General features: G+C 36.5%; 1 protein-coding gene across 5 annotated transcripts in view; it reads right to left on the bottom strand.

The window, feature by feature from the left end:
* DOCK3 (dedicator of cytokinesis 3) overlaps positions 1 to 23,573 on the bottom strand; it is a 610,183-nt gene that overhangs the window by 239,503 nt on the left and 347,107 nt on the right. For all 5 annotated transcript variants that reach the window (XM_064367135.1, XM_064367139.1, XM_064367136.1 and 2 more), the window contains exon 6: positions 7,242 to 7,390. In XM_064367135.1, coding sequence (XP_064223205.1) covers positions 7,242 to 7,390 — 149 coding nt within the window. The remainder of the gene's footprint in view (positions 1 to 7,241; positions 7,391 to 23,573) is intronic.

Genomic DNA, 23,573 nt, shown 5'->3' with positions numbered 1-23,573 from the left:
ATAAACCTTTCTGGATCCTGGATAAATATCTACTTAGAGGAAATTCATTGGGGGATATTTTCTGCATATAACAAACTAAACTACTGCTTGTGTATCTTACTCCAAAAGCAATTCCCTTAATGAGAAACATACACTAAGTAGGAAGAAAGAGATATAGATGAGTTAGAATACGCAAAAAGGTGATAAAGCAGAAAAGGGGAGGAGGAAGAAAAAAATGACAGAGGGAGAGAAGAAAATAAAAGAACCATAATGATATAAAAGTGATTTGTGTTAACTTACTATTCTAAGAATAAAATATTTCTTAGGTATTTTTCTAAGGCAGAGATCAATTAGGCTACGTGAGTTCTGGGTTAATGCAATTTTAACTTAGCTACCGTAGTGATGAAATCAGAGACAGAAAAAACTTAGCATCTTTAGAGAAGATGTTGAAACTATTAAGTTAAATTAAAATTACATCACTAGACAAATTATTTTAAAATTTCTTTGGTGTAGATATAATTAACTGACTTATTCTCTATGTAAGACACTTCAGCAGAGATGATGACTAGTTAATTTGGATACAACTTTATGCCTTCCTGTATTGCAGTTCCTAAAAGTATAAGAACACAATGTAGTAAGTGCTGGTTTCTATCTGACACAATTTAATAATTTTTACTTATGGAGTGTCTACATATAGGCCAGTAAATTTAAGTCACATAAGTTTAATATCTGAATATTTAAATGTTAGGCCAAATAAATAATTCCTAATCTCAGGAAACAAAATAAAAAATGGTTATGTAGATGTGGAGAGTTCCTCACTAAATTAAAACTAAATGAAAGATTACAGGACCAGTTCAGTTTCTGTCCTTTCAAGTTCTAACTGAATGTTACTCAGATATACATCACAGTATATAACAGTATTCACACTTGTAGAACAGAACAAAGATCAAACAGCCCAATGACTAGAAATACTGGCAATAATGTGCCTGGTTTTAAGACTCACAAATAATTAGAGAGATGGTAAGGTTCTGCATAAAGCACATGGGCTTTGGGATCAGTTCTAGGTACAACACTGGGAAAAGTGTCTTTGAGCCTTGGTTTCCTCACTGGGTAAACAGAGCTCTTAACCTGGAAAGGCATAGCAGCATTTCATTATAACAGTGCATCAAGTGAGTCCATGTACTTGCCACAGTGATGCAGACATATGTAATCGATACACTATTAATAACTATACTAGTTGCTAAAACAGATTCTGAAAAGGCAGAGCCATAATGTTTGTGGAAGAGCTTACAGAAAAGGCATAAGAATTTAAAATCATATATTTAATTACATCAATTAAAACATTAAAATACATTTAGCAAACACTGATTATGAATCTACCACATGTTAACGTGCTAAACTTCAATATTTTATGGCATTTATAAAAATGTGATGGAACAAGAAGTGTGGAACTATCAGAATAAAATGGGAACAATGGATATGGTCATCTGTTCCTGTCTTTTGTGTGGAACAGCCTGTTTTACATAACCCAATGCTATGAAATGACTTTGTTTTTACAATATACCATCTTTGCTTTCAAAATAGGAAGAAAAATGTTAAGAGCGAGACTAGCCTGACCAACATAGTGAAACCCTGTCTCTACTGAAAATATAAAAAAATTAGCTGGGCGTGGTAGCGGGCGCCTGTAATCCCAGCTACTCGGGAGGCTGAGGCCAGGGGAATCACTTGAATCCGGGAGGCGGAGGTTGCGATGAGCCGAGATTGCTCCATTGCACTCCAGCCTGGGCAATAAGAGCGAGACTCCGTCTCAAAAAAAAAAAAAAGAGTGAGCTCAAGGAGGAACCAGAAAGAACAGTCCTATCAGTTTTGGTGCAACATGTCTTTTCCTTTTAATAATGACAGACCTGCAAAGTTCTTATTTACGTTTTTAAGTGACTATATTTTCCCCTGAAGGAAAGGAGAAAAAAAAAAGGAAGAGAAGGGTGGAGGAAAAAAGGTGCAAGGGGAAGAATAAAGGAGAAAAAAAGAAAAGAAAGAAGAAAAAAACCAGGAAAGAGGGAGGAGAAGTGGGGAGGGGAGTAGAACTGTGTTTCTTACTTTTGCTTATTAAAGTATGCATATACATACCCCTCCAACACACATACACACACACACACACACACACTTCAATGTATATATAATGTTCTGAGCCTTTCTCAAGTACAATTTGAACTTGTTACTAAGCTATCATTTATATATTTTTAGATTTGATTGTAATATCAGACTCATTTGTTTTTCAAGTTTTATAATAAAGAGGTTTAAGTACTGATAGTTCAGAAATAATTCTATTTACTAGAATCTATACAGTTGCGCTTAAACTGCAACATAATGAATTACACATTTATTAGTGTCCTCAGTTCAAGTGTGACCAATTTGCTTGGCACACAATAATGTTATATTTGCAATTACTGTATTTTTGTCATTGACTTAAAAATAAAAACAGTGATACCGTTTTATAACATTAAAATGTTTGGGTTTGAAGAGGTAGAATCAGTGGCTATGCTGTACATTAACATACTATATTTTACTAAGTTTTTACTGCCCAAAGTTAGATTTAGAGAACACTGATCTATGGTACACGTAAATTCATGCTATACACTATTATAGAAGGTAGTGTGTGGTGTGTTACAAGCAGTCCTACTAACAGTCATGAGAGGGTGCAGTTAAACAAAACAAACAAGGATAGGATGTTGTGGCTTTAAAAAGGTCACAAATACCCAATTTAGGGTTATATTTTCTCTTTTCTACTGATGAACAATGCCACTTTGGGTTTGATCTACCGTTTATTAGATTTCTTGTTGTCTCTTTCTGATTTATTCTTCTACTTTGCAGGAGCACATCCTCAAGTCCTTTCTTAAGAAAGGGGTCATGAAAGGTAACTTTTGTGCATCCCTGAATACCTAAAAATGGCTTATGGTTTTATTTGCCCTCTCACTTAATTAGATGGGTAGGTTTTGTTTTTTTTTTTTAAATAAAACTCTGGCTGGCAAATCATTTCCCCACAGAACTCTTGAAGATATTATTTTGTTATCTTCTAGTACCCAGGGTTAATGATAAAACTTTTGAGGATAGTATGATTCTTATTCTTTTGTGAGAGGAACTGTTTTTCTGTCTAAAACCCTTAAATGGTCTTCTCTTCGTTACTAGAATATTAAAATATCTTAATGTGCCTCGCTGTAAGGCTGTTTGTTTTGTTTTCCTGTTCACTGTAAGTATTTGATGGGGCTCTTTCAATCTTAAGATTCCTGTTCTTCAGCTCTGATAAATTCTCTATTATTCCTTTAGAATTTCCTCTGTTCTTTTTCTGGAAGGCATAATGTTTAATATCAGACCTCCCTGGGTAGAGCCTTTGTATTGAACGTCTTTCCTCAAGTATTTCCTATATATTTGTTTTATTTTCCTAGAGATTACATAAAATTTATCTTCTCTGAGCATTTTATTTTGGAAGTTACATTCTCCATTTCTTTTTATATGGCATCTTATTCTACATAATGGGTCTTCTAGATTCTATTTGAGGATATTAAAGTGTTTTTGTTTTGTTTTGTTTTCAAGTACTTTATCGATCTCAATTTGTTCTAAGGACAGGTTACTTTCTTTGGGTCCAGGTGTTTTGTTCATCTTGATCTCTCTCTTTCCTGTAGAAGAGTTTCTTCAAACATCTGGTGATACTTGATTGTCCATTCAAACTTAAAAGATAGCAGAAGAAAAGCAGAATTTTTTTGTACATGGGTAGGTGACTGGCAAGTTCCCCTCTTTCTGGTAAGTGGGAGCAATCTGCTCATTACACTTTAAAGACCTTAAATGCCAGAATGCGGAGGGTTTTTCAAGAAAGTCCCAGTTCACACTCCTATTGCCCAGTTTTCCCCCAGATGGCTGTTTTTTGCATTTGTTTATCTAAAGAGGAAATCCCTCGCTAGGCTTTCTCCTCATTGACTGGGGTAGGCTGTTCCTTAGTCACTCTTTTAAACCAAGTTATTTTTAAAGCTTCAACGCCTTTCCCACCTTCCATGATTCTGGGAGCTGTGGGGCAGACTGACTCTCTCATTAACTAAGGTTTCTTCCACATATACTGGGCTTCTTCTGTCATTAATCTTTCACCTCCTTTCCGACTTCCAGAAATGGGCTCATAGGTCTCATTTATTGGTGGGCCTCTCCCATTCTTTTTGATTTCTATCATTTCACTGATGTGTTAAAAGGAAAAGCAGCCAAAGACACATACTTAAATATACTTAAGGTATTTGTATATTTTATTTATTTATTTATTTATTTATTTATTTATTTTTTTAGAAAGAAAGAAAGAAAAAGAATAAAGAAGAGGAGGATAAAGGAAGAGAAAGAGAGAGAGAGAATGGGAGTATTGCTTTCTTGCCCAGGCTAGAATGCAGTTTAGTAATGGGTATTGAAAACCTCTTTTATACCAATAATTATACTTGATGTAAACAGGAAGGAATAAGGGAAGAAAATAACAAACGAGCAGCCAACCAATATTTCATTTAAACCTATGAAATGCTATGCGATTACTGAGGAGTGATTTACTTCCAATTATGTAGTCACTTATGGAATAGGTGTGAGGTGGTAATGTATGTTTTATGTATTTGAAGTGGAGAGTTCTATAAATGTTTATTAAGTTTACTTGTTCCGGGTCTGAGTTCAAGTCCTGGATGTCCTTGTTAATTTTCTGTCTCATTGATCTATAAAATCGTTAGCTCTTCTTGTTACATTGATCCTTTTGCCATTATGTAATGTCCTTCTTTGCCTCTTTTGTTCTTTGTTGCTTTAAAGTCTACTTTATCAGAGGAGAGAATTGCATCTCCTGCTTTTTATTTGTTTATTTTTACTCTCTGATTGGTTGATAAATCTTCCTCCTTCTCTTTGTTTTGAGTCTTTGTGTATCGTTGCATGTGAGATGGGTCTGGATGCAGCATAGCAATGGGTTTTGGCTTTTTATCCAATTAGAATATATATAACTTTAATACCGGCATTTGATGCTAGCTGGCTGTTTTGTCCATTAGTTAGTGTAAATTTTTCGTTGTGTTAATGTTCTTTTCTTTTTGATATATTTTTGGAAAGGCTGATATTGGTTGTTCCTTTATATGTATAGTGCTTCTTTCAGAAGCTCTTGTAAAGCAGGCCTGGTGGTGGTGAACTCTCTAAGTACTTGTTTGTTCGCAAAGGATTTAATTTTTCCTTCGATTATAAAGCTTAGTTTGGCTGGATAGGAAATTCTGGCTTGAAAGTTCTTTTCTTTAAGGATGTTAAATATTGGTCCCCACTCTTTTCTGGCTTGTAGGGTTTCTGCTGAGAGATCTGCTGTAAGTCTGATAGGTTTCCCTTTATGGGTAACCTGACCTTTCTCTCTGGCTGCCCTTAGTATTTTCTCCTTCATTTCAACCCTAATAAATCTGGCAATTATGTGCCTTGGGGTTGGTCTTCTTGAAGAATATCTTTGTGGTGTTCTCTGTATTACCTGGAGTTGAATATTACCCTGCCTTGCCAGGTTGGGAAAATTTTCCTGAATGATATCCTGAAGAGTATTTTCCAACTTGGATTCATTCTCTTCATCACATTCAGGTACACCTATCAAACGTAAATTAGGTCTTTTCACATAGTCCCATATTTCCTGGAGACTTTGCTCATTCCTTTTCATCCTTTTTTCTCCAATCTTGTCTTCTCGTTTCATTTCACTGAGCTGGTTCTCGACTTCTGATGTCCTTTCTTCTACTTGATCAATTCGACTGTTTAAACTTGTGCATGCTTCGCGAAGTTCTCGTGTTGTGTTTTTCAGCTCCATCAATTCACTTATATTCCTCTCTAAATTGTCCATTCTCGTTAACATTTCGTCAAACCTTTTTTCAAGGTTCTTAGTTTCTTTGCATTGGGTTAGAACAAGTTCTTTTAATTCACAGAAGTTTCTTATCACCCACGTTTTAAAGCCTGCTTCTGTTATTGGAACACACTTGTAATCTATTAAGCCTTGTTCCGTTACTGATGAGGAATTGCGATCCCCTGTAGAGGGAGAGGCATTCTGATTTTGAGTATTCTCTGCCTTTTTACGCTGATTTCTTCCCTTCATTATATATTTATCCGTCTATTGTCTTTGTAATTACCGACTTTCTAACTAGGTCTCTGAGCAGACGTCCAACTTGTTGATTCCCAGCGCCGAAATCTGAGCAGTCCACTGCGCCAGCCAAAACCGCGGTGTTAAGATTGATGGTGCTTTTCTGCCTGGGAATATCCGGACTCTGCACCAAAAACTGGCGCGCTAAGGCACCAGCAAAACCGCCGCACCGGCCACAAGAGTCGCCCTGGCGACACGTGGGGCTTCTCTGCTGGGAATCTCCTGGTCTGTGAGCAACAAATATTCGTCTGAAAGTGTGGCGCCCTCTCGTTCTCTGCGCTTTCACTGGGAGCTAGGAGCCCGAGCTGCTAGTGATCAGCCATCTTGTATCTCTCTCTCGGTATTTGTATATTTTAAATAGGAGGCAACCTGGTTACTCAAAAGTTCAATGGATCCAATTTTAAAAGAATGAGACAAAAGCACCTGAAATTTATATCAATTATAAAATTATATCAATTATTACATCATTTATATAATAATTATATCAAGAATTGATATAATCTATCAATTACATCATTTATTAAATCGAGAAAGAAATTCAAATACTATCTACCATAATTTCCCATACCAAAGTCTTCAAATTGTACTTGTATGGCAATAGCAAATCATAGTCACTACATAAATGTAAGACTATTACTGAATGATAAGGTAGTTAAAAATATTCTGAAGTACAAATGTGGCCAGTTTCCATTTGTAGGTTATGCTCATTCAGATTCATTGTATGGCTATAAAATGTAAAGGACAACAAATTCACATCTGAAGAAAGCACAAAGATATTTTTTAAGTTTATTGTGATTAGTAGGTATATAATCAAGAAATCTGAGGTCAAAGAAATTTAACTTCATCAGATAATCTAGTCCTATTATTTACCTCTTCTTTCCAGGAGCAAAAACAGAGGCTGAAAGAGGTTCAGCAACTAGAACCAGTGAGTATCCTTTGCTAACTAGGACAAATAACTGTTCCTAGCAAAAATGATGAAAGCTTAGTGAAGAATATAACATTGTCTTTGAATTATTAAAGAGAAGCTTTATATAGGTGTGAACTGCCTGAGGACTGAGTTATCATAAATGAAACTGAGAGATACCCAAACAGTTTTCATACTTACTCATTACCCCAGTCCAGGCGCACGGTGATATGCCGCTTAACCTCCCGCACCTGATCCTGAGTCAGGTGACCAGACAGTAGCTGCCTTCGCAGGTCAATAAGTTCATTCATCACATGGCGTAGTTTGTAGAAAAGATCTACTTTGTGTTTCTGAAAGGGCATTTTTGGTGTTGGGTGAAATACAAAAGAGATATGGAAAAGGAATAAAAAGAAAAAGATAAATAGTTAAACTACGAAAGTGCTTTATTTCTCTGAACCACTAAAGCAATATAAAGAGGACCTTAATTTTAAAGTCTGAAAGTCATTACCTCCTTCTATCCAAAAATCTCTACATAGTGACATCTAACAAAGTAACATAATTGATCTGGATCATGCAGAAGTAGCATTTATCTCTACTTATCCTAGATTATTCATTTCTTTAGTAAATCAAAGTTACTAAACTTAGAACAGAATGTTAAACAGGAGCCCAGAGCCATCTTCTCTCACAGAAGTTACAGTTCACATAGAAACAAAAATTTCAGCAATAACTCTGGTTTCTCCAGGAGGGATATCCAAGTTGGGAGAGGAAGAATCATTTGCCTTATTTTGAAGCAACTAAAGTTTCAATATAAAGCCATAGTCCCTAAAGTTAAATTCACTCCTGATTTCTAAGCCTCATCTAATTTTCTAATTAACTTTTCTAAACAGTGTGTTGTCCCCCATCTCCTCTGGTACAACAGATTTCCAGTCTTTTCAGTTTAATAAAAATTGTCACCTTTGTAAGAGTTAAATGAAAACATCTTAACAAACTTAATTAAAGACATTATGGTGGTTTTAACCTTAAAAGTAGAAAAATGTAAGCGTCATGAGAATAGATGCTTCAGAAAAAAGATGTAGCTAAAAATATTGTATAAATTAAAAAACTGAAGTGCTATTTGCTGATATGTGAAATCTTGATTTTAGAATCTAGGTTTCTGTATAATGAAAATTCTTAGGATGTAACCTATCTATAAATAATGCTTCTAAAGGCAGATTGAGATGTTAGTTGAATATCTATAGGAGATTTACCCTAAAAAAGATGTTTGCCAAAATAAGCTCAAGTCAAAGTAGCTATAAATAAAATTAGCTATCCAGCAAATCACAAAACAGTAGAATCAGCTAGCGTTTTGAGGTAATAGTGATCTTATGATTAAAACATTTGGAACATCATACTACTTAGAAATCATCTAATGTGACTTTTTTCTATTAAGAAACAAGATCTCACTCTGTCTCCCTGGAGTGACAGTAGTATAATCATAGCTGGAGTGCAGTAATATAATCATAGCTTACTGCAGTCTCCATCTCCAGGGCTTGAGCAATCCTCCCAACTCAGCCTCCTGAGTGGCTGAGATTATAGGCCTGGCTAATTTTTTAAAAATTATTTTTATTTTTTTAGAGACAGGGTCTTAATATGTTTTCCAGGCTGGTCTCAAACTCCCAGGCCCAAGTAATCCTCCTGTCTCGGCCTCCCAAAGTGCTGGGATTAGAGGCATGAGCCACCATGCCTGGCCCCATTAGACTTTTAAAGATCACCTTGAAGAGAAATTATTTTTAACTAGAAGATGTTAGGAATCGTACACTCTAACTTCTTCTTCTTCCCCTTTCTTTAGTTGATGAACCAAAGAAGAAAAGTTAAGTGTCTTCATGGTACACAATGCTGGCAAAAGGTGAGAACTCACAAATTCCTGCCAGCTCAAAAACCAGCAAAGCCTAAGCAAACTATACCATCTGGAAAATTGGATCTCGAAGATTAAGCAATAAAGGCAATGTGATATTTGTTTCCAACACGTACATTTCTTATTGCTAAAACAAAGCCACCTGTTTAAGTGTAAAACAGAAAGTTTGAATTATTATTTTCCCATCAAAGCCTATATGATAGTCTATTGCATGTATACATCCACAAGCATTCATTCATCCAATTAACAAATGCTTGTGCAGCACCTGCTGAGTACTAACACTTTGTTGTGATCAAAAGTCCCTGCTCTCATTTGTTCTAGAGAGCAGGCAATAGGCAAATCATTAATAATGGTAATATAAAAAAAGAAAAATCAGAGTGGCCAAGGGTAGGCTGGGTAGGGCATTGGGGAAGGTACTGCTTTAGGTGGAGTGGTCAGGGAAAGACTTTTTGGGAGTTGAACTTTGAGAATACACTTGAGTGAAGTAAGTTGGCAACATTTAAGAAAACCGGGGAAGTTTTTCAGGCATGAGAAACAAATGCAAAGGCCTTGAGGTGGAAGTAAACTTGGCATGTTCAGGAAGAACAGAATCAGTGTGCCACGAGCAAAGTGAACAAAGGGAAGACTGCTGACGCAGAGAGGCAGCAGGGACCATATTAAACAGAGATCTTGTAAACCACCTTTAGGACTTTGGCTTTTATTCTAAACAAGATGGGAAGTCACTGGAGATTTGGAGCAGAAGAGTGATGTGATATGACTTAAGTCTTGAAAGCATCACTCTGAGTGCTCTGTTGAAGAAAAACCATAAAAAGGCAACGAGAAGAGCAGGGATTCCAATCAGGAGACTATTTAGTGCAAGAATTCATGGCATAACAGCTGCTTGGATGAAGGTAAGAATGGTGATATTAAGAAGGGCGTGGAGTTTTGGCCAGGCGCAGTGGCTCATGCCTATAATTCCAGCACTTTGGGAGGCCGAGGCGGGTGGATCACGAGGTCAAGAGATAAGACCATCCTGGCCAACATGGAGAAACTCGGTCTTTACTAAAAATACAAAAATTAGCTGGGCATGGCTGTGCGTGCCTGTAGTCCCAGCTATTAGAAGCTGAGGCAGGAGAATAGCTTGAACCCGGGAGGCAGAGGGTGCAGTGAGCTGAGATCGTACCACTGCACTGCAGCCTGGGTGACAGAGCAAGACTCTATCTCAAAAAACAAACAAACAAAAAACTCAACAACAACAACAACAAAACCTTTGACATGTTTTGTAGGTAGAGGTGCCAGAATTTGCCAATAGACTAGATGTGGGTTATGAACAGAGTAAAGCATCACTCTTGTTTTGTGGCCTGGAAAGTATGTCTAGAAGAAGAAAACTAAGTTTAATTTTGGACATGCTAAGTCTGACAATGATTTCCAACATGCAGAGGTTAGGACAGGGAGAAGTATTTAGCAAAGGAAACTAAGAAAGAGTAAGCAGTGAGGTGAGAGGAAAAGCAGGAGAGTGTATGTCATGAAAGCCAAATGAAAACTGGATTCTAAGGAGGACTTTGTCAAATGCATTGGGGGGTATTAAATAAATATGGACTGAGAATTGGCCAGGAGATTTGGCATTGTGGTGGCTGTCACTGACCTCTACAGGAATAGTTTCAATGAAATAATTGGAGTGTCCAGTGAGACTGTGAGAGGAAAAAGTAGAAAAGAACACAGACAACTCTCTTGAAGAATCTACAGTAACTAAAAGCAGAGAAATGAGGTAGTGGAATACAACTATGTGGTTAAAAGAGGGTTTTTACAAACAATATTTGATAAAATTTCAAACTATATTTTGAAGGGAGTAATTTAGTAGAGGGAGAAAATTTGATGATGTAGGTGTTAAATCCTTGAGTAGCCGTGAAGAGACAGATCCTGGGAAAAAGGGGAGGGTTTGATTTAGGTAAGAGGCTTGATACTCTGTATCACCTATCTATTTCCTCACAGAGAGGAAAGGTAAAGAATATGGGTAATGATGCACGTAGCTGGTAGATGTGGCAATAAGAGAATGAAAATTTTCCTCTGCTTTATTCTCAGAGAAATAAAAAGCAACATCATCAGCTGAGAGTGAATAGAGTTGGAAGGGGTATTTGAGGTTTGAGAACAGAGAAAACAATATAAAACCGTCTCTTACAGAGCTGGTGACTCGAATTGACTGGAAAGTTAGTTCCATTGCTAGGTAGCTTTGAGATTTGTGAAAACTAATTAAAAGTGATGTGTGTGTGTGTGTGTGTGTGTGTGTGTGTGTGTTTTGTAGCCAAGTCTAAGGAAGTGTATTGATACTGAAGCATCATGTGTATTTATGTACATGTGTGCTATGGTCCAAATGTCTGCACTTCCCCCCCCACACAAATTCATACGTTGAAATCCTAACCCTCAAGGCAATGGTATTAGGAGGTGAAACTATTTGGGAGATGATTAGGTCATAAGGACTGAGAATGGGATTAGTGCCCTTATACAACCGGCCCAAGGCTATTATCCTAAGAAAATTAATGCAGAAACAGAAAACCAAACACTGTACGTTCTCATTTACAAGTGGGAGCTAAACACTGGGTACTCATGAACATAAAGATGACAATAGACACTCGGGACTATTAGAGAGTAGAGGGAGGGTGGGATACAAGGGTTGAAAAATTACCTGTTGGGTACTGGGTTGACTACCTGTGTGAGGGAACTATTCATATACTAAATGTCAGAATCATGCAATATGTCCATGTAACAAACCTACACATGTACTCCCGGATCTAAAATAAAAGTTTAAATTATTTTACACATATGTATGTATACACATGCACACACACAGCCAAATTTCCTATTAAGTCTTAATTAAATATTTATATTCATTACCTTAAAAAACAAAATAGGCCCAAGGGGAAGGTCCTTTCATCCCTTCTCCCATGTGAAGCCATAGCAAGAAGGTGCAAACTATGAGGAAGTGGACCCTCACCAGACCTGAATCTGCCAATTTCTTGATCCTGGACTTCTCAGCCTCCAGAAATGTGATAAATCTCTGTTGTTTATAAACTGTTCAACTTATGAAACTTTGTTATAGCAGCCCAACAAACTAAGATGGTATATATGTATTATGTATGCATATATTTATACATATATATGTACATGTATATGCCACACATGCACACATGTACATGAATACACACATGTACACAGAATATATACATAAATGCACAATACACATATAGAGTATCTATGCCATACACGCACACTCACAGTATCTATGCAAGATTATACAAATGTAGTCTTTTAAGGCATTGTACATGTTTTTTTTAAATCAAAAGTTTCACAGATTGCATTTTCCAAAGATAACTATAATATCTCTGATGCCAAGTTGTCTTTTGCAATAATGTGACTTTGATACTCCTCCAGCATGACATAGAGTCTATTTCTCCACAGTTTTGAATCTGGGCAGGCCCTGAGAATGCTCTGACGAACAGACATGACAGCAGTGAGCTAGGCCACTCTCAGCCTTTAACTAGTCTGGCTGCTTCTGCTTCCTGCATTTTGGAATGCATGTTCTTGGGAGCTACATGCTGAGGCCATAAGTATGGAGTCTCAACAGTGTAAGTGAGCAATCTTGGATACCTAGCCCAGCTGAGCCTTCAGAGGACTACAGCCCCTACCAATATCCAATTGCAACAGAATGAAAAGTGCCTGAGTTCACTCTATCCAGAAAAGAATGAAATATATGGCTATTTTAAGCCACTAAGCTTTGGATGGTTTGTTATATAGGTAATTGAAACAATTACATATTTTTTTTCAATAGAAAATCAGTTGTTTTTAAATATATAAAAATGAAATTACTTACCCTACACCAATTATAGTAGCACCAAGTAAAGCAGCACTGTTATTATAATCAATGTGGTGTTAATTTATTTTTCCAGGCCAACCTAATGACCTCTCTGACCAGAGACCCTAGCAGTAGAGGCTCCACCAACATTGCTCTGACACCACACTGTACTCTTGGGTTTAGCGTAAGACAGTATATACCACTCAAGGTGAGCAATCTGGGTGACTATCACCAGAGCACACAATTCACCTAGAATCATTTGATACCACAAAACAGCTGAATACCTCACTCAGGAAAAATAATCCGTTTCTACTTAGAGACCTGCTCCTTGGTGGATTAAAATAACAGTATAATTAAGTTGACACTATAGGTTTTGTTTTCTGTCACAATCATCTCTATTTCCTGGCAGTGCTAAAATAAAAGGAAAATTCCATGAGGAGGAGGTTGGGTAGAAGAAACCTGTATAGTTCATCTTAGCAATACATCCAGCCTCTCCAAAAGCTCTACAGACTAATATTTGTCAGGATCAGTCACAGATTATTTGGAAAGTACACTGAAGAGTCAGCAGAAATCACAAATTTAGAATGATTAAACTACTTTACAAACATGCCAAGTAAAATTTGCCTCATTGTTGTGAAAAAATCCTTGAAACTTTGGAGAAAAAAAGAACAAGTTTTAGTGCTCCTGTTTTAAATATAATTTTTGCTAAATTATTTTTAACCCAGTAAGGAAAGAAAGTTTGTGCCACAGTGATGCCTCTAAGTTAGTAAATGAGAAAAGTTGTAGGGCATTCACCAGAAAGTATATTACCTTTCTTTTCAAACTACATATGCTTAAAGACCAATTAATATAAGCTAACACAGCATCATAAAAATCTAATTAAGGAAAAATTACATCAGAAATACTGCTCTCCTCTAGGAGAATAATGTGCTGCCATGAGCACTAAAAGCTTTACATCAAAATCATTTAATGGAAGTTAAACATTCCATTTAAATTTCAAGTTGTGAGATTACCAGATCTCCCCTATTTGACATTTTCTTTTTGAATATTCCTTTATATATACATACATACATGATATTTTTCTCACTTTCTTTCAAACAAATTAACCATTAAAAACTTGAGTTTATTCAAAACTCCCAGAACAGTATTCTTTTTTCCATTAATACTAATAATGAAGTCTCTTCCCATGAAGTAACATCTAATCCTATTCTAAATGTTTTCTTATATTCCCAAACTCATCCCAATATAATGAAAAAATTACAGTATTTGCAACCCTAACGACCTTTAGGTCAAAAATACCTTTAAACCCAGGAATCAAAACTTTATTTTAGGTTGCTGAACAACATAGTTAGCAACTGAGTACAAAAGATAGAAATTTTTGTGGAAAAAAACAGTATCTAAACCAAAGCTAATTCACATTGATTTTCAAGCACATATTTGCAACAAACAAAAATGCAAAGAAGCAATATGAAAATTCTTTTTCTCGTCACTAATATGAGGAAGTGCCTATACAATATCTATTTCCTTGGCACACGCATCTAACTCTTCCACCTCTCAAGGGAGATGATGCCATCCTCACTGTACCCCTAGCCCCAATACATCCTCCATTATAAACTTGATATTCCAAATAACAAAGACCTTTATAGCTCTAATCCTCTCTTACAACACACATATTTGTAGGAGAGCTAAGAACTGTAAAAGTCTTTCTATTCCATAGAGCACATCTTCATAAGAAGAGAACAAAGCCAAAGGTAGAAAGGTAGAAAAAATATTAGAGCTATGAAAATGGAGGCTGTAGTTGCTGAAGTCATCCATTCATGGATGGACAGATGCCAAGTGAAGGGCATCCATTCACAATTCTGAACAAGGTAGACTTACCGACCAGTGGGCAATGGACAGCTGAGGCATTCTCAGGCCACAAACACTCCTACTACACAAGACACATCAAATCTCTACTTAAAGTCAGTCCTTAATGTGTCCATAGGCATCTCTTCTTAGGGAGACTAATAAAAAGCCAGCCTCAATCCTTCCCATGTATATTTACCCTCTCCACCAAACATTAAAGGTGAAAGCTGGAAAGTAGATGACTTGTCAGAGAATGGAAAACTGAAAAGCCCTATGGGTAGGGTGGAGGAAGACAAGTAAGGAGAGTGGGAAATAGGGAAGAAATCAGTATGAAGCAAGCCTCTGCAGAAAGGCTCTGGGATTGGAGGTAGCAGAAACCTTTAGAGCATAGAAATATTCTCCCCTTTTACCCCAAACACCTGCCCGGTGCCCTTTCCACACTGAGATACCCAAATGTTAACAACCAGGCTGATACCTTCATATTAAAAAGAATGGAGAAGATTCCTTTTTAGGAAAACTCAGCCTAAGGGAAAGGATCCAGAAATATTAACAGCTGCTCTACTTTTTCCATGAAAAGCTATATTAATATTAAATGTAAATGGGCTAAATGCCCCAATCAAAAGACACGCACTGGCAAATTGGATAAAGAGTCAAGACCCATTGGTGTGCTGTATTTAGGAGACCCATCTCACACGCAAAGACACACATAGGCTCAAAATAAAGAGATGGAGGAAGATTTACCAAGCAAATGGAGAGCAAAATAAAGCAGGGGTTGCAATCCTAGTCTCTGATAAAATAGACTTTAAACCAACAAAGAACAAAAGAGACAAAGAAGGGCATTACATAATGGTAAAGGGATCAATGCAACAAGAAGAGCTATCCTAAATATATATACACCCAATACAGGAAGACCCAGATAGATAAAGCAAGTTCTTAATGACTTACAAAGAGACTTAGACTCCCACAAAATAATAGTGGGAGACTTTAACACTCCACTGTCAATATTAGACAGATCAATGAGACAGAAAATTAACAAGGATATCCAGGACTTGAATTCAGATCTGGACCAAGCGGACCTAATAGATATCTACAGAACTCTCCACCCAAATCCAGAGAATATACATTCTTCTCAGCACCACATCACACTTACTCTAAAATCGAGCACATAATTGGAAATAAATCACTCCTCAGCAAATGCAAAAGAACAGAAATCATAACAACCAAACTCTCAGACCACAGTGCAATCAAATTAGAACTCAGGATTAAGAAGCTCACTCAAAAAACTGAAAAACCTGATCCTGAATGACTACTGGAAAAATAACGAAATGAAGGCAGAAAAAAAGATGTTCTTTGAAACCAATAAGAAGAAAGACACAACATACCAGAATCTCTGGGACAGTGTCTAGAGGGAAATTTATAGCAATAAATGCCCACATGAGAAACAAGGAAAGATCTAAAATTGATACCCTAATGTCAAAATTAAAAGAACTAGAGGAGCAAGATAAAACACATTCAAAAGCTAGCAGAAGACATGAAGTAACTAAGATCAGAGTAGTACTGAGGAGACAGAGACACAAAATGCCCTTCAAAAAAATTAATGAATCCAGGACTGGTTTTTTGAAAAGACCAACAAAATAGATACACTGCTAGCCAGACTAATAAAAAAGAAAAGAGAGAAGAATCAAATAGATGCAATAAAAAAAAGATAAAGGGGATATCACCACCGATTCCATAGAAATACAAACTACCATCAGAGATTACTACAAACACCTCTTTGCACATAAATCAGTAAATCTAGAAGAAATGGATAAATTCCTGGACACTTACACCCTCCCAAGACTAAACCAGGAAGAAGTTGAATCCCTGAATAGATCAATAACAAGGTATGAAGTTGAGGCAGCAATTAATAGCCTACCAACCAAAAAAAGTCCAGGATCAGATGGGTTCACAGCCGAATTCTACCAGACATACAAAGAGGAGCTGGTACCATTCCTTCTGAAACTATTTCAAACAATACAAAAAGAGGGAATCCTTCCTAATGAGACTAACATTATCCTGATACCAAAAACTGGCACAGACACAACTAAAAAAGAAAACTTCAGGCCAATATCCATGATGAACACTGATGAGAAAATCTTCAATAAAATACTGGCAAATCGAATCCAACAGCACATCAAAAAGCTTATCCATCATGATCAAGTAGGCTTCATCCCAGGGATGAAAGGCTGGTTCAACATATGCAAATCTATACACATAATCCATCACATAAACAGAACCAATGACAAAAACCACATGATTATCTCAACAGATGCAGAGAAGGCCTTCAACAAAATTTAACAGCCCTTTATGCTAAAAATTCTCAATAAGCTAGGTATCGATGGAACAATCTCAAAATAATAAAAGATATTTATGACAAACCCACAGCCAGTATCATACAGAATGGGAAAAAAAACTGGAAGCATTCCCTTTGAAAACTGGCACAAGACAAGGGCGCCCTCTCTCACCATTCCTATTCAACATAGTATTGGAAGTTCTGGCCACAGCAATCAGGCAAGAAAAATAAATAAAGAGTATTCAATTAGAAAAAGAGAAGTCAAATTGTTTCTATTTGAAGATGACACGACTGTATATTTAGAATACCCATTGTCTCAGCCCAAAATCTCTTAAGATGATAAGCAACTTCAGCAAAGTCTCAGGATAAAATAATAAATGTGCAAAAATCACAAGCATTCCTATACACCAACAACAGACAGAGAGTCAAATCATGAGCAAACTCCCACTTACAATTGCTACAAAGAGAATAAAATACCCAGGAATATAACTAACAAGGGACATGAAGGACCTCTTCAAGGAGAACTACAAACCACTGCTCAAGGAAATAAGACAGGACACAAACGGATGGAAAAACATTCCATGCTCATGGTTAGGAAGAATCCATATCATGAAAATGGCCATACAGCCCACAGTAATTTATAGATTCAATGCTATCTCCATCAAGCTACCATTCACCTTCTTCACAAAAGTGAAAAAAACAACCTTAAACTTCATATGAAACCAAAAAAGAGTCCGCATAGCCAAGACAATCCTAAGCAAAACAAAAACAAAAACAAAAACCAAAGCTAGAGGCATCATGCTACCTGATTTCAAATTATAATACAAGGCTACAGTAATCAAAACAGCATGGTACTGGTAAGAAAACAGAGATATAGACCGATGCAACAAAACAGAGACCTCAGAAATAACACCACACATCTACAACCATCTGATCTTTGACAAACCTGACAAAAACAAGCATTGGGGAAAGGATTCCCTGTTTAATAAATGGTGTTGGGAAAACTGGCTAGCCATGTGCAGAAAGCTGAAACTGGTCCCCTTTCCTACACTTTATACAAAAATTAACTCCAGATGAATTAAAGACTTAAACATAAGACCTAACACCATAAAAACCCTACAAGAAAACCTAGGCAATATGGCAACCAACAGAATGGGAAAAAATTTTTGCAATCTACCCATCTGACAAAAGGCTAATATCCACTATGTACAAATTTGTATTAAACAAATTTACAAGAAAAAAACAAATGACCCCATCAAAAAGTGGGCAAAGGATATGAACAGACACTTTTCAAAAGAAGACATTAATGTAGCCAACAAACATATGAAAAAATGCTCATCATCACTGGTCATTAGAGAAATACAAATCAAAACCACATTGAGATACCACCTCATGCCAATTAGAATGGCGATCATTAAAAAATCTGGAGACAATAGATGCTGGAGAGGATGTGGAGAAACAGGAATGCTTTTACACTGTCAGTGGGAGTGTAAATTAGTTCAACCATTGTGGAAGACAGTGTGGTGATTCCTCAAGGATCTACAAATAGAAATACCATTTGACCCAGCAATTTCATTACTGGGTTTTTACCCAAAGGATTATAAATCATTCTATTATAAAGACACATGCACACGTATGTTCATTGTGGCACTGTTTACGATAGCAAAGACTTGGAACCAACCCAAATGCACATCAATGATAGACTGGATAAAGAATATGTGGCACATATATACCATGGAATACTATGCAGCCATAAAAAAGGATGAGTTCATGTCCTTTGCAGGGACACGGATGAAGCTAGAAACAATCATTCAGCAAACTGACACAAGAACAGAAAACCAAACACCGCATATTCTTACTCATAAGTGGTTGCTGAACAATGAGAACACATAGACACAGGGAAGGGGACATCACACGCTGGGGCCCATTGTGGGGTAGGAGAGCTAGAGGAGGAATAGCAGGGGGTGGGGTGATTGGGGAGGGATTACATTAGGAGAAATATTTAATGTAGATGATGAGGGGGTGGATGCAGCAAACCATCACGGCACGTGTATACCTATGTAACAATCTTGCACAATCTGCACATGTACCCCAGAACTTAAAGTATAATTTAAAAATAAGGAGAATAAAAATAAAAGAACTAGAAAAAAAAAGTTATGCCCTCTTCTAATCACTCTATAGTAATGCTCACCAATTGATAAATACTAGCCCAATTTGCAGAGCTTTCTTTCAACATTTTAATGCCTCATTCTTAAATATGAACGGACAAAGAACACCATTTAATAAGGAAAGCTTCCAACATGAAGGAAAGAGACCAAAACATTCAGAAAAACAGATATTGGGAGAAATGAACAGAATGACAGGAATAAAAGAAAATTTCAAAGAAACAATAATTAGTATTTTATGAGAGCAAAGGAATTATAGCACATCTATCCAAAGAAGAATAGGGCATAATAGAGGGCTAACCCAAAAGGGCTTTTGGAAGATAAAAGCAAGATAGTTGTAATCTAATATAAAAAAAAAAAAAACAGTAAAATAATAGAACACAAAATTAAGGAATCCTGCCTAAAATTAGATTCAAAAGGTAATGCAATGCAATGGATAAATGGGAGAGAAAATGTAAGAAAATCAGTGAATCATTCGAAGATGTCCAACTCTAATCAAAGGGTTCTAGGAAGAGAGAACTGTGAAAACAAAGAGGAGGAAACCATCAAAAAACAAAATACAAATAAAATGTCCCAGAATTGAAAGAAATTAGTTTTTAGGCTAAAAAAATTGGCTGATTAACCAGCATTATCAATGAAAAAAATATATAACTATAGCAAATCACTGTAAAATTTCAGAATATTGGGGACAAAGACATAATATTACATTTTTAATAAAAAATAACTTGTCAATAAAAGGATTAGGAACTAGAAGGGCACTGGGACAGGACATGTAATATCTCAACAACACTGGTAGTGACAAAATAATGAACCAATGCTTTTAACAGTCTTCATCTTATTTGTAACAAAGAGGTATATATCCAGCCAAACTATCAATCAAGGGTAAGGGTAAACTAAATACATTTTAAATATAGAAAACCTCAAAAAAAAATTCTCCTACATATATTTTTTTTTTCAGGAAGCTGCAGGGCAAGTGTTTCACCAAATGAAGTTAACCAAGAATTAAGGCAACACTGACTTAACCTAAGAGACAAAGGGACCTAGGAGAGAAGCAAAGAAAATTCTCAGGTTAGATTAACAAAGAAGGTGGCAGGGTTCAATGCAGGATATAATTGAGAAAAAGAAATCAACTGATAAAATATCTGAAATGCTTGAACATACTGAAAGATTTTTATTTATGCCACAAGACTGAAAGGTAGAAAACAGAGGAAATAAAGCAAATTAAAAAGGAGAAACAATTATTAACTATAAGAAAAACAAAGTTACACAAAAAAAGAAATGCAACTTTAATTCACTATATGTGAAAGTGGCTACACAGACAAAGCAACAACTAAACATTGATTCAAATGGTGATACAACAAGTTTGGAAGTATTGAAAGAGGGGAAAAGTACCTATGGAGGAATAAGAGCATTTGGAGCTTAATTCTTATCTCCTATAATAAGGAGACAACTAAACTATAACTTAAGTAGAAAAAAATCAAGATATTCATTAAAATAACATTATTTAGAAATATAAAATACCAGAAGAAACAGCTAAAGGGCTTAAAAAAATGTGGAGTGAGAATCAGGAATGGGGAGAGATAGGGCCAGGTATTCAAAGCTATTTTTTTGTTCAATGCCCAGTAGTCTTTAGTATATGACTTAAAAATCCATATACACATATATCTTTGACCTTTTTAAAAGATGAAACTGAATCATCCTTACTATAAAGGGCCCTCCTCCATCCTTCACCCCAGCTGGGTTGCTATGGGTCACAAAGTTAAGCAGAGTCTCAATTTAGCCCTCACAGCTATTTATTATTTTAAATAAACAGAACCAGCCAAACATTACTAGTGCAATGATCTCTCTCAGAATCAACACAAAAGCTAGACAGTTTATATATCTCATTCCTAGAGTAGATGAGAAATGAAACACATTCTACAACAAAAGAATGCCCTAGGGAAAGCTCTGTCTCTTGATTACATATAGCATCTGTCCCTTCACAGCTTTCACACCGGTGACAGTACATACAAGGCAGAAATTATAGTAGCTACCCTGCCAACCAAGCCCCTTCAAGGTCTGAGTCACCCTGCTAAGGCAAAGAAAGGAAAAAAGCAGAAGGTGCACATTGGCATGCAAACTGTCTAGAGATGCAGCAGGCTCAGTCCTTTCACACTAAAAGAGCTGAAATTGCAAGGGCATCCAGGAATTCTCTATTAAAGGCATTATGTTGCATTAACTACTACCTCTAGTTTACTCTAGTCCATTCATTCATTCATTTTTGAGACAGGGTATTGCTCTGTTTCCTAGGTTGGAGTACAGTGGCATAATCACGGCTCACTGTGGCCTTAACTTCCCAGGCTCCAGTGATGCTGCCACCTCAGCCTCCTGAATAGCTGGGACTATAGACACACACCACCATTCCCAGCTAATTTTTCACATTTTGTAGAGATCAGGTCTTGCCATGTTGCTGAGGCTGGACTTGAACTCCTAGGCTCAAGCTATCCACCAACCTTGGTCTTTTAAAGTGCTGGGATTACGGGCATGAGTCACTGCACCCAGCCTACTGTAGTCCTTTTGAATGACTCTGTCTTATCTATTGAAAAAAAAAAAAAAGTTGAGAACTTAAAAAAAAAAAAAATCTGTGAAATTTATCCAGATCATTTCCTGCCTTCCTATTACTCATCCTTCCCCTAGAGTTTCATAATTCTTTAATATAGAGATAATACAGCATAGTGGGTGATATAGTTAAAATGCCCCCTCCAAATCTCATGTTGAAATGTAATCCCTAGTATTGGAGGTAAGGACTGGTGAGAGGTGTTTGGATCATGGGTGTATGCCTCATGAATGGCTTAGCCTTACCTCCTTGGAGATGAGTGAGTTCACACGAGATCTGGTTGTTTAAAAGTGTATGGCATCTCCCCACCCCCTTCCTCCCACTCTTGTCATGTGATGCATCTGCCCCCACTTTGCCTTCTGACATGAGTAAAAGCTCTCTGAGGCCTCCCCAGAAGCTGGCAAATACAAGGCCATGCTTTGCTTTTGAGTCTTATGTGTACCTCTCTAATAACAATCCTTTTCAACCTCCCACAGGTAACTGTGTTCTTAATTTGTATCCTTTTGTTCCTTTAAATTTAACTACTTATATATCTCTTTAAAAAGTACTGTTTGGTTTTATCTATTTTTAAAAAACTTTATATGAAGAAATTCTGTATCCTCTTGAGTAAGTCAATCTCTACTTTTGAAGAACGAATTACTCTGAATAAGGTAGACAGAAACCACTTACAATATTTTTTCTCAAAAGTGAGACACATAAATTGAGCATTTCTAAGTCCTAGACCTGAACCCAATGAACTGACATCAAACTGTTATACCACAAAGTGTAAAATCAAAAATTTAATAAAAGTCAAAATATTTTTCACTTGTTATCTTCATTAAAATATATGTGCTTATCTATAATCATATAATGCTATCTGTGATTGTTAATATGTTAACTTGACTGGCTAATGAATGCACAAATATCTAGTAAAACGTTATTTCTGGGTACCTCTGGAAGAGATCAGCATTTGAACCAGTAGACTGAGTAAAGAAGAACTAATACGGATATTACACAACATGCTGAAGGCCTGAGAAGAATAAAAACGCAGAGGAAGGTCAATTCACTCTCTGCTTGAGCTGAGACATTTATGTTCTACTGCTTTCCATTTGTCTCTCAATTCTCAGGTTCCGACTCAGACTGAATTTTACCACCAGCCTTCCTGGTTTTCCAACTCGCAGATAGCACATTATGGGACTTCTGGCCCTCTATAACAGTGTGGGCCAATTTTTAGAATAAATCTTCTTTTACGTATATATCTATATATGTCCTATTGATTCTGTTTCTCTGGAGAACCCTAATGTGCTATAATTCTATAAATCTCATATATCGATTGACCTGCTGATGTTTACTGAACAGAATATTAGTTTTAGGCCACATAAAAATATTACTATTTAATCTAGACTGGAGTGTAGTGGTGCAATCACAGCACACTGTAGCCTCAAACTCTTAAGCTCAAGTGATCCTCCCACCGCCGCCTCCCAAGTAGCTAAGACTACAGGTCCCTCAACGGCTTCTGATATTTCTTCTCATCAAATAATTTAAAATACACTGTGGGTACAACAATGTCTGGGTAATTTTGTTTTTGATTTTGGTACAGACAGGGTCTAGCTGTGTTTCCCAGACTGGTCTCAAACTCTTGGCCTCAAGTAATCCTCCCACCTCAGCCTCCTGAGTAGCAGGGATCACAGGTATAAGCCACCACACCCAGCTAATTTTGTCAATCCATTAACATGAAATGTCTTTTGATTTGTTTGTTTAAATTTTTTTCAACAAAGTTTTCTATATGTATGTATTTTATTGTAGAGATCCTCAATTCCCTTGGTTAATTTCACTCCTAAATATTTTCTGATGCTATTGTAAATGGGATTTTCTTAATTTCAAATAGTTCTT

Source organism: Aotus nancymaae, unplaced genomic scaffold, assembly GCF_030222135.1.
Source record: "Aotus nancymaae isolate 86718 unplaced genomic scaffold, 86718_ANA_hifiasm-v0.15.2.pri h1tg000067l, whole genome shotgun sequence".
Lineage (NCBI taxonomy): Eukaryota > Metazoa > Chordata > Mammalia > Primates > Aotidae > Aotus > Aotus nancymaae.
This window is presented reverse-complemented; position numbering and strand designations above follow the sequence as displayed.